A 12,647-nucleotide genomic window follows, 5' to 3' on the forward strand; every position below is an offset into this window, starting at 1 on the left:
CATTACGGGTTCCCAGAAAAAGTGTTAAAGATGATTCTCAATTATGCTCTAGTGACAGAAACATCTAGGGGGGAAAAAAAGCTTAATTATGAATCCTAATACTGTATTTATATTCATAGAATACCAGTGTTAGAAAGAACCTCAGAATAATGGTCCAAATGTCCATATTTGGGGAACGGCCTAACTCTTGCCTCAGTGGCTATGAATATTTGAACACTTCTGGGACCATGAACCACATGGGCCCACTAGGACTCCCCTCCTCCCGTGGCTTTCATGACATTTCAAACTCCTGTAATGCTCTCTGCTACATCAAAAGAACAGTTTATCCCTACATCAATGCTTCTCAAACTTTAAAGGTGCGTATGAATCACCTGAACATCTAGCCAAAATAAAGTCTATTTCAGCAGGTCTAGGGTGAGCACTAGAGTTCTTCATTTCTAAGAAGCTTCTGCGTGGCGCCAACGCTGCTGGTCCTTGGACCACTCTTTGAGTAGGATAGCCCTAGAGTTCTTTTTATGTAGAAATTTCTTTCTTTTCCTGAAAGCTCAATATAGAGAGACATTTTTCAAGTCCTACTGGCTTGTCAGCCTTCACTGAGTAAACCTTCTAATTTTTGACAGCTTCCTGCAGAAAGCCCTGGCAGGGCACAGTTTCCACATTCCCATATCTAAGTGTTCCTTTGAACTCCTCCCCATCACAATAAGCAGCTGTACCAAAGAATTCCAGGTCTTTTTATTCTACTTGCTAACCACTTTCACCTGACAAGAGATATGCAACCACAGTCATCAACTGGCATTAGTAGTCTGGGTGCGCAGTTGTCCACAGCAGGGTCCTAACCATGCTTGACCTGGATAACAACCCAAAATACAGTCATAAAATCCATCTTCTAGTTAAGACAAAGAGTCTTTTCTTGACCAAACTTTAGTCAGGCTCCTCTGAATCCTCTTCCCAATTAGGCTTCAGGTTTTAGACTTCTGTGTCCATCTACACACCATCCAACTTTAGCAAGAATCCTGTTAATAAGTTGGTTTAGTGGGAAACCCCCACCCTTGATAACTAATTACCCTTGATATCTGATGGGGCTCCTCATCCTCCACCATCCCCCAAGTGATATCAGATCACCCTCACCTGCCTTCAACAAGAATCCTGTTAGCTTGGTTTAACCAGAATTCCCCTAAGTGCACCCCTGATGTTTCCTCTTATTAGTTTCCCATCTACTAACCCCCACCCTGCTCCTTGACTATAAATTTCCACTTCTCCTTGTCATATTTGGAGCTGAGCCCAATCTCTCTTGCCTACTGCAAAACCCCACTGCAAAGGTCCTTATACCTATTACAACAGTCCTGAATAAAGTCTGCCTTACCATTTTAACAAGTGTTAGAATAAGTTTTTCTTTAACAGTTCCTTTCCCCCCCAAAAAATCTATGTCATTCATTTAATTCTCCTTTAAGTTAGACCCTAAGACCCCAGAGTTCAAAGTTTCTCAAATGCCTCGCCATGCCTTCCTCACTTGCTTTAGGTGATCTCTAATTTGGCCAGGTAAGAGAAATTAACAAATTCAACCCAATTCACAGTGTATTACTAAATGTTAAAAGTAGTTTTGTCTAGAATCTGCATTTTCTCACAGGAATTTATAGTGCTGAAACAGATCCCCTTTAATATACCTTTGCCTAAATTGGGTTTAAGAGAACTCTACCATAATGCTGGTGTTAGGAGAAAAGTTACAGGCACTGTATCACAGTGAAACATTCACTACACATCTGGGAGAATGTGGGATTATAAAGTTTAACTAGATTGAATGTAGAACTTTATTAAAGAATAGTTTATATATGCAAACAGTTTAATATTTGAGTTTTTAGTTCTAGTTTCTGGAACAAAATGGTCTATTAGATGACTGCTTCAACTAATTTTCATAAAGTTAGCCGTGAATATCAACTACATTTCTAACAAGCTCCTTTTTCAATATAGCTTGCAGCAAAATGACATTATAATGTCATTTTGGGCCAAATGCCAAACTATTAACATCAAAAATTCAAGACAATATTTTTCCCTTTAAAGAGAGTCCAAAACCCTTAACGATGGTTTCATTTAGACATGAATACAAGAACTATATGGACTTGGAATTCCATATTGAATAACATGTTGTTTGATTCCACATATTTTTAACAACATTTTCCATAGTAAAGTTTATATAAGCACTCTCAATAGACATTAAAAAAGCTTTAACACTAACAATGACAGATTTTTCATACCTAGAATGAACTAAAAAGACTTTGACCTCAGTGTCTCAACCATGAGAGATATAGTACTGTATTAAAACCAAACAAATGTGTAGATTTTCTCTCCATGAAAAATTTGTATACAAATAATCGTGGTTTTCACTCACCTTTACTTTAAAATGGGTTGAATTAAGAATCAAAATTTCCCATAAGTACAGATAATATTCGGCATGGAAAGGAAAGATCCTTACATCATTATATTCTGTTGTTAAAACTGCATGGGATTTAAACAGAGCAGGACTGATTGAGCTGAGTTAGTATAATAGTAATAAATTTATGTAGGGAAAAAATAGGATACCATACAAATCTATAGTGGAAGAATAAGAGTTGTTTTGCCTAGATGTCTTGAGGACTGGATTTTGTCTACATAAGCAGATAGAAATTTTTAAAAATTACACAACATAAAAGTTATAGCAAATCAGATTATATATGAATAATTAAAGATATTGCTAATTATATTTAAATATTCACTCCTGAAAAGTGAATGTCTCAGAAAGGACACCTCATTCTTAAGTTCCCAAAGTTTTTGAGTTAAAGCCTATATACAAAGCATGTGTCTAATTTTATATGTTCATCTTACCTTTCATAAGAGAAACTACCATGTATAATAAGGAATTATGAATTCCTTATTTAGCATTAGTGTCTTTCTGTCAATAAGAACGCTACAGTAGACCCAAACAAATGTACCTTTATCTTAGTATTTTCTTCCTTAATGACCTTAATCTGTCTCCTTGACTTCAGCCATCCCCTTTCACAGCCACACCCTGGGTCCTGTCATCATCACATAGCTCTTCACCTCATTAGACTTCATCAGCTCATTCTCAGATGCAATCATTTCCTCTCCCTCTAATTTTCTACCCATGTATCCCCACTGTACCTACTCTTCAACATCTTTGAACATTCATCCTTTGCCCCAGCCATGTTCTCCCAATGTATCAGCCTATTACAGCTTCAGTAATTTTCTTTCCTGTGACCCTGTGAATAATCAGCTTAATTACATCTCATCAGCAACTTCAGATTTCACAATCCTGCATCCTCTTACTATTGCCTCCATGAACATAGTCAACTGAGAACCCTGCTAATACTCCATTTTTCAGCTATGACACTAAGGTTGCTAATGGCAATTAGAGAAAAACACACACAAATATATTCTGCTGCCATCCCAAATGTAGGACCCCCACAATCTCAGCAGAACTATTAACAGCAATCCACATACTAATTCTTGGTTGGCTCCTTCTCTTGTCCCACTGCTACCCTACTCACTCTTAAGCAAATGCTTTTACCCTCTATTTCACAGAGATTGGAGACTACAATTTGCTCAACTAAGATTTTTTTTTTTAACAACTGCACCACCTTTTATTCTGTTTCTTGCAGACTCAGGATGACATAACATCTTTAATCAAGACTAATCCTCTTCATGACTTTCATCATCATAGTCACTCTCCTCTTTCTTCAAACATAACTTCTCTTGGGTTTTCTCATAGCTAAAGTCAAAGTTATTTCCATCAAAGTAAATCTGCCAACCCCAAAACTCTCAGTAAACTGTCACCACTGTGCAATATGATAGCCACTGGTCACAAGAGGCTATTTCAATTTAAATTACTTACAGTAAATAAAATTTAAGTCTATTTCCTCGGACACACTAGCCCTCTTTCAAGTGATCAATAGCCATATGCAGCTAATGGCTGCCATGCTGGACAGTGTAGGTATCAAACTTTTCATCATCATGAAAACTTGTACTGGACATTGCAGGTTTACATCCTCTAGTATCATTCTCCCATCTGTTCTTTTCTCCACAGCCAAACACTTCTTTAAACAACAATTTACACTCACTGTCAAATTTCTTCTTTTTAGGCAGGGTCTTGCTCTGTCACCTAGGCGAAAGTGCAGTGGTGCAATCACAGCTCATTGCTGCCTTGACCTACTGGGCTCAAGTGATCCTCCCACCTCAGCACCCCTCTCCCCTCCTCCGAATAGCTGGAACTAAAGGTATATGCCACTATGCCTGGCTAATTTTTTAATTTTTTTCTAGAGACAGAGTCTCACTATGTTGCCCAGGCTGGTCTCAAATTCCTGGGCTCAACTGATCCTCCCGCCTGGGCCTCTTAAAGTGCTGGGATTACAGGTATGAGCCACCATACCTGGCCTCTCAAATTCTTTACTTTTAAATTTCTTCATCCTTCACCTACTCCCTGATCCCCAATCTAGCCAACAGCTTACAAATGTGTCCAACTTGGCAAAATAAAAATTAAGTTCCATCTCCGCTCCCTAGCATACCTCAAACTGCTGCTCTTCCTCCAAGGTCCCTGTGTAAAAGTCTCCATCAAGCTCCCCAGCTACCCAACCCTGAAACCTAGGACTTTTCCTCAACTCTCCCCTCGCTGTCATAGCTAAGAGGTGGCAGTCACAAAGTCCGGCCGACATTACCTACACAGAATCTCTGTCCTTTCCTCTTCACTCCTAGTACCACTGCCCTGGTTTTCATCACCTCTAGACTAGACTACCGCAACTGTCTCCTGACCTTCCTGCCTCTGGTCTCAGTCCCCTATCATATCGCTCCACACCATCAACAGGTTCTTTCTGATATGCAAATCTGACCACGTTACTTCCTACTTAAAATCTAGATTCCTCAGCATGAGATACAAGATCCAAAGAATGATATTTGCTTATTTTTCCAGCTGCTTTCCCATGAACTCCATTAGCACTCCCCACAAAGTCACCCCAAATTAACCCATGATCTAAGTTAAAACAGCGTGCTCATGAGAAAACACAGCTGCAACACGAGTCCCTACCTCCCCCTGCCAGCTTGCCTACCCCTCACAGGTCTTTCCTATTCAGAGAGGCTGGAACTGCCACATCCTGCAGCCCTCCGGACAACTTTAAACTCCGCACCCACATCATGATCATTCATGCTGGAACGATTACTTTTCTTCTGTGCAAAATGTCCCTTCCCTGCCCACATCCAGAATACTGGCCGTAATTCTCAATAGCTATAATAATGTCCCTTCCCTGCCCACATCCAGAATACTGGCCGTAATTCTCAATAGCTATAATAGAATGTCAACACTAAACTGCTCATATGATTTCCAAAATTTATAGATCTGCTTTAATATAACAATATAAAATATTCATACCACAGGCCCTTGTCAGGTAGTAAAACTTGCAAGTGTCTCTCCTATCTAGTCCCTAATAAATGTCCAGCTGGTATTTAGGACAGGGTATATTAAGCTCTATCACTGAATTAGATTACTGGAAAGCTATATACTTGAAAATATCAACCTGACCAAAGGTTAATCTGTTTTCTGTCCCAACATATCTGAGGAATAGGACATATCCCTGCTGGAAGCACAGCCCATAACATCCTTCAACATCCTATATGTAAATTAAACAGTAATGGCACTATTTTTTAACTGGAAAGGAAGGAATCATGGCATACCCAATGAATGTGCATTTCTATGTGTGTGTGCATATGCGCACACGCACGCACGTGTGTTTACGAACAATGGAGGAAGAAGAGAGATAAATAAGATTCCTAATTGAAAATCTGTCTCCCAGGTGATTCTAACACAAAGGAAGAAGTCTCTTTTGAGCAGCACTGGCGCAGACCATCACAGAATCACCATCAATAAGTTAGCTCATGCCCTTAAATTTGTTGACAATATAATAGAAATGACAACTGTGAAACTCATCCTAGGAACTCAGCTTACAATGTCCTTCAACACACTATGTTTAAAGTCTTGCAAGGTGACTTTCAGAATTTGAGAACATGAAAAATTCCTCTGAGGCAACATGGTATTCTTCTACTTCCAGTTGTGATAGCTATGAAAAACTGTGCCCATTTTTACCTTGACTGACAGAAGGTTTACAACTGTTGGCATTTTCCTTAAAATCTAAAATGTATTTTTTTCTTCTCAGTTTTTTGCCTGAATTTGAATCTTATCACCAACATTTATTGGCTAGGTGACCTTGGGTGACTTCTTTAACTTCCTCTATGCCTCAAATTTCTGCATCTATAAAGTGTAGTTAATAGTACCTACCTTTTAGGGTTATTCTGAGAACTACATGAGACAACACAGGGAAGGCGCCTGCTGCCTAGTGAGAATACCAGAATGATCAGCTGTTAACAGCCATTTATATTTTATTTGGAATATTTGCAAGGTAAAAGCCACCTCTGATTTTTTTAAAAACAAGTAAGTTACAAAGAAGTACTCCTGGTTACAAGCCTCCATATGAATATTATATTCACATCAGGAAATAAAGCTACCCCATGCACCCTGCACTGCTAAGACAGATTATACCTAGAGTGGAGTATTTGTCCCATGCAAGCTGTCATTCTTTAAGACACCTCCAAAACTAAATTCATTTATTTACTTAGCTCTTTCCATAAGTTATTGAACCTAAAACTCAATATGTCAGAAACTACACTCACGATATCCCCTACCAACACCCCAGTCGAGTCCTCCTACCCTTCTTACTGAACAACTCCAACCATCCAGAAACCCAGGCCTTAATTCTTGGTATCTGTCATCCTTCATGTTCAATCATTCATCAGATTGAGTCAGCCTCCTTCCTCATTCTCTCTTCAATCATTCGCTTTTCTACTTCCACTGCCAAAACCTTACTCAAGGCTACTTTTGTGCTTTGGGTGTACAGCCCTACTCAAGTCCCCTCTCATCCCATGCCACCCATCAACCAAAGTGACCTTTTTAAAGACAAAACTGGTCATCTCATATCCTTGCTTCAGCCTATCAATGGTTTGCCATTTTTCTTAGCAAAAAGGAAATGTCCCAAGCCTTAACATATAGCCTTAAGTGGCCCTGCATGACCTGAGCCTTGTTAACACCCAGTCTTTCCCCTAGCCTAATCTCATTCTCCCCTTACTAACCCACACCAGGCTTCTTTCCAGTTTTTAAGCAGACAGCTGCTCCAGTCTCAGGGCCTCGTGTATGTGCTTCCCATGTCCCATCACCCAGCCAAAGTCCACTCACACATGAGGTTTCTGCTTAAGGATCATTTCCTCCTAAGCAGAGTCCTCCTGTTAGCATCCTGACTTTTTCCTGCAGAGTAGTAATCAAAATTCACTAACTGCAGAATTAGCTTTTTCACTCTGCCTTCTCAACTAAAACATAAGCAGGGGCATCTCTGAGGGCAGAGTCACGTCCTCACCGTTTACGGTTAGAGCCTCAGCAGCGAGCACGCTGGTTTGTACACAGGTAGTGGGATTATTTTTAATTGTAGTAAAAAACACATAACATAAAACTTGCCATTTTAACCGTTTATTAATATACAGTTGAGTAATGTAAACTACATTCTCATTGTCCAACAGAGCTCTAGAACTTTTACATCTTGCAAAACTGAAACACTACCCATTAAACAATTCCTCAACTCCCCCTCCCCCAGCCCCTAGCAACCACCATTCTACTCTTTGTTTCTATGAGTCTGACTACTTTAGATACCTCATATAAGTGGAATCCTATAGTGCTTGTCTTTTAGTGACTGCTTTAACTCACTTAACATGGTGTCCTCTAGGTTAATCCATGCATGATACAACACGTGACAGGATTTCCTTCTTTCTCAAGGCTGAGTATGTATTGATATGTACATACATATTCCATTGTATGTATACACCACATTTTCTTTATTTACCCATTAATGGACATTTATGTTGCTTTCATCTCTTGGCTGTTATGAATAATGCTGCAATAAACATGGGTAAACAAATATCTCTTCAAGACCTTGCTTTCAATTATTTTGTATATATACTCAGAAGTGGGACTGCTAGATCATGGAGTTCTTTTTTTTTTTGAGATGCAGTTTCGCTCTTGTTGCCCAGGCTGGAGTGCAATGCCACAATCTCGGCTCACTGCAACCTCTACCTCCCGGGTTCAAACGATTCTCCTGCCTCAGCATCCCAAGTAGCTGGGACTACAGGCGCGTGCCACCATGCCCGACTAATTTTTGTATTTTTAATAGTAGAGACGGGGTTTCACCATGTTGGCCAGGCTGATCTCGAGCTCCTGACCTCATGATCTGCCCGCCTCAGCCTCCCAAAGTGCTGGGATTACAGGTGTGAGCCACCATGCCCGGCCACTAGTTCTATTTTTAATTTTCTGTGGAACTTCCACACTGTTTTCCAGAGTGGTTGTATCAGTTTACCTTCCTACCCATAGTACACAGCATCTCCAGTCTCTCCACATCCTTGCCAACACTTGCTATTTTCTATTTTCATGAGAGTGGACATCCTTATAGGTGTGATATAACACACAGGTAATAAATAGCAGTTAATGTCTACATATACGGAGGCTATACAGATAAGTAAGGCATGGCCTCTACCCTCGAGGAATTCATAGAATAATGGGGAGAAAGAGTAACAAACAAGGTGTGTACTAAATGTGTAGATGACAGACAGAGGGAATTGCCAACTCCTACATCCAGTAGGCAATTAAGAATATGAGTCTGAGATTCAGCGAAAGCTATGAAGTAGACACATAAATTGAGAGTTGTCAAAATAAAAAAACAGTATATCCTACTATCTAAATAAATACTACTAAATACTACTTTTTCTTATGCAAAACTAGTAATTCAAAAATATCAGATTTCTTTTTTTTTTTTTTTTTTTTTTTTTTTTTTTTTTTTTTTTTTTTTTTTGAGACAGAGTCTCACTCTGTCATCCAGGCTGGAGTGCAGTGGCGTGATCTTGGCTCACTGCAACCTTTGCCTCCTGGGTTCAAGTGATTCTCCTGCCTCAGCCTCCCGAGTAGCTGAGATTACAGGTGCCCACCACCACGCCCGGCTAATTTTTGTATTTTTAGTAAAGACGGGGTTTCACCATGTTGGCCAGGCTGGTCTTGAACTCCTGACCTCAAGTGATCCGCCCGCCTCGGCCTCCCAAAGTGCTGGGATTACAGGCATGAACCACCACGCTTAGCCCAGATTTCTTAATGTAGTATATCCTATGCCTACTAAGAGAACATGTTATTCTACATATTGTACAACATACTGAATTGTCCCTCTACTTTACAAAGATTATATTATATGCTCCTATGAATCTACCAGTATGTGATCTCAAAAAAAGTAGGTAATCCTAGCCAAATTCCCACCACTTTCTCTTTTGCAGCTTTTAGGACAAACAGAAGAGTACATAATTGGAAACATTATCAAGACCACCTTATAATTTACAGTCTAAAAAACCTAGTTTATTTAGTCAAATGTGCTATTACGTCTGAAAACAGTACTCTAAACAGAGTTCTATTAAGAATACTCATGTAGTATTCAGCAGGCAGGTATGCAATTTAATTGTCTTTAGTCTAAACAAGGAATTAAACCACAAATTAGATATCAAGTATTTGAAGCTAAGCAAGTTGAGAAAACTTAAAGTATATATAATTATCACTCTTACTATCTTATATTTCATTAATAGGACATGTAAATACTAACAACGATAGCAATGTAGGCAAATAAAATTCACACTTCTGTTCTTCTATTGATTGCTCTGTTCTGCTGACTGTGATTTGAATGTTAGATTATGGAGAGTAATCCCTTTCACTGTGACCAAGTGTTCTTGGTATCCTCAGACAGAATCGTTCCAATGTGCCGCCTTCCCTGCCTTTCAGGTATGCTTTAATACCTAGCATACAGGTGACTGCACAATATGAGCAGATGTGACCAGCTTCTTTACTTATTTAGTACCGAAAGGCCAGACTGAGTGATTGAGAGCCAAAGTGATTAAAATAATACCATTTATTCTGTGTTCTCTTTATGCCAGAACATCACTTTTCCACTGATGACATTCTATTCTGTCTGCTCATGATGTAAGTGCAAAGCATGTACACATATGCATGCACACACACAAATACACATACACCAAAAAGCTACGGGTGGTTTCTCTCCACACAAGATAGTTTTTCAGTATTTACCAAATTTCACAGTGAAGTCATAATAAACACCTAAGTTATTTTAAAGCTAAATTTTAAACTGAGATAAACTGGTTAATAAAAAAATACAATATGTTCTAAAAAGATAAAAATAAACTTGAAATCACTTACTTTCTGCTCAGGGCTTTCCTGAAACAAAAGTCCAAAGTAGTCTTTCTCCAAGAGATTGAGGTGTTCACACACTTTGTCAAATAACACTTGTCCCTTGGCATGTTTCTGGAGAAAAAATAATAACTTTACTTTTCAAGTACTAAAGATTCCAAGACTGCTATAAATTTAAGACATCATATCAGATACATGATTTATTATAAATTAACATTAAATATTTGTTTTCTCATTTTCTAATATAAAAGTGATTAATTTTTTCACTTTAGCCCTCCCACCCTGCACACATATACAAAGCATAAAATCTGAAACAAAAGCATAAGCAAGCACCGTCTGCTTTACTGCTACTCAATACAGACATAAAAAGGACTAAAAAGGCAAAATGTTAGCTGTTCATTTTCTTATTTTAAAAATGTTCAAACTGCTTCCATCAATTCCTCAAGGTGGCTCATATCTATAAAGTACACTACTCCCCAGGAAAATCATTTAGCCCTATTATTCAGTAGATCCTAACATAATTTATCCTATCAACACTTTGGTTTCATGTTTGATTTTTTGTTCCATGATATCTGTAGAATAGAATTTCATTTTCTATATGAGCTATGCTCCTATTTACAATTTCCTAGAAAATGATATGGTGTTCGCTCCTTGGGATAAATTCTAAAAATACAAGATAATGGAAGTGGGACAAGACATCAACTGCCCCTAAGGACTTAACATATTTTTACCTTGAATATATATATATAAATTTAAGAAGCTGCTGTGAACAGAGATGTAAGAGCCTTTGACAGCCATAGAAGAAAAGCTCATTGTCTCTTCAATGGCAAAACATAAGCAGAGTGGTGACTCATCTCCAATTAAGATGCACACCCCTGGAACAACCCAACTGTGAGGTCAGGTCAGACACACGCCTCCTCCCCAGGTGCACTGATAAAAGCCACCAATGGACTGCTAGTGAAAAAGAAAAAGCCGTCAGACTTTTCCATCCTCAAAACGAATGCCCTCTCACTATCAAAATGTGTACTAGCTCATCCAGTGTGTGAAAATTAATGTTCCCCACACATGTATCTTGAGGAGGAGAATCTGGTGTTTTTATTATTAAGCCTCTTATTGTAACATTTCTGAAAAGAATAGAATTGCATCAAATTGTAAAGGGGAGAAGGAGAATGACACACAGATAACATTATTTCAACATAATAAGCAGTGTAAGGCCTGGCATGGTAGCTCACGCCTGTAATCCCAGCACTTTGGGAGGCTGAGGCAGGCATATCTCTTGAGCTCAGGAGTTCAAGATCAGCCTGGGCAACATGGTGAAACCTCATCTCTACAAAAAATACAAACATTAGCCAGGTGTGGTGGCGTGTGCTTGTAATCTCAGCTACTCCGGAGGCTGGGGTGGAAGGATTGCTTAAGCCTGGGAGGCTGAGGCTGCAGTGAGCTGTGTTCACGCCACTGCAATCCAGGCTGGGTGACAGTGAGACCCTGTCTCAATAAATAAATACATAAATAATAAAAAATTTAAAAATAAAACAGTGTGTCACATACATATTACAGGTTTGCAATGAGGATTTAATAGTCAATTAAATTACTGAGCATGTTTAAGATACATATGTGCTTGTTTGTCTACATATTAAAAGTATATACAAATACAGCATAGAGAATAAGAGTATTGGGCTCTGTATGTCAAACACCAAAGTTCTAAATACACTTCCACTACTTACAAGCTATGTGACCCATGGCAAGACACTTAACGTCTGCTTGCCTTAATCTGCTCATCTGTGAAATGGGGATAACAGATAGCAGATACCACAGGAGGTGCGGTGAGTACTAAAAGAGTTGCAGTACATAACAATTGGTTATGATGCTATTTGAAATTAGGGTAAAAAGGATATTTAAGACAACTGATGTCTACAAAAATACACCTCAGTTCAAGGAGAAAACACATTCCAATTCCAACACTAGCTTCAAGTCAACTCTTACTAATAATTCACATGTTCTCATTGGTTTCCATTTCAAAAATAGGAACATGCCCTCATGGGCAGAATTTCCTTACAAGATTAAGAGGAAAAAACATCCACACAGCTCACCACTACAATTTGGCAGTACATGAGGTATCAGCATGATGGCTGGACCAGTTCCTCTATCGGACCTAGTTCCTCTATCATTCAACATTTTGTAAGCATTTACTATTACTGCACCGCACCAGTGTGACAAAGTAAAACCACTTAAGTCTCCCTGTCTGTAAAATGAGGGTAATAGCTACCTCAGAGCTCACGTGAGAATAAAATTAACCCAGTGAGATGGAATATGCCTCAACCAACCATAGCAG

General features: G+C 38.9%; 1 protein-coding gene across 50 annotated transcripts in view; it reads right to left on the reverse strand.

The window, feature by feature from the left end:
• The window catches only part of EPB41L2 (erythrocyte membrane protein band 4.1 like 2), a 224,334-nt gene that overhangs the window by 76,834 nt on the left and 134,853 nt on the right, over nt 1-12,647 (reverse strand). For all 50 annotated transcript variants that reach the window (XM_009451999.3, XM_003311484.5, XM_009452005.3 and 47 more), the window contains one exon: nt 10,325-10,429. In XM_009451999.3, the coding sequence (XP_009450274.1) occupies nt 10,325-10,429 (105 nt within the window). The remainder of the gene's footprint in view (nt 1-10,324; nt 10,430-12,647) is intronic.

The sequence above is a fragment of the Pan troglodytes genome, chromosome 5 (genome assembly GCF_028858775.2).
Source record: "Pan troglodytes isolate AG18354 chromosome 5, NHGRI_mPanTro3-v2.0_pri, whole genome shotgun sequence".
Taxonomy (NCBI): domain Eukaryota; kingdom Metazoa; phylum Chordata; class Mammalia; order Primates; family Hominidae; genus Pan; species Pan troglodytes.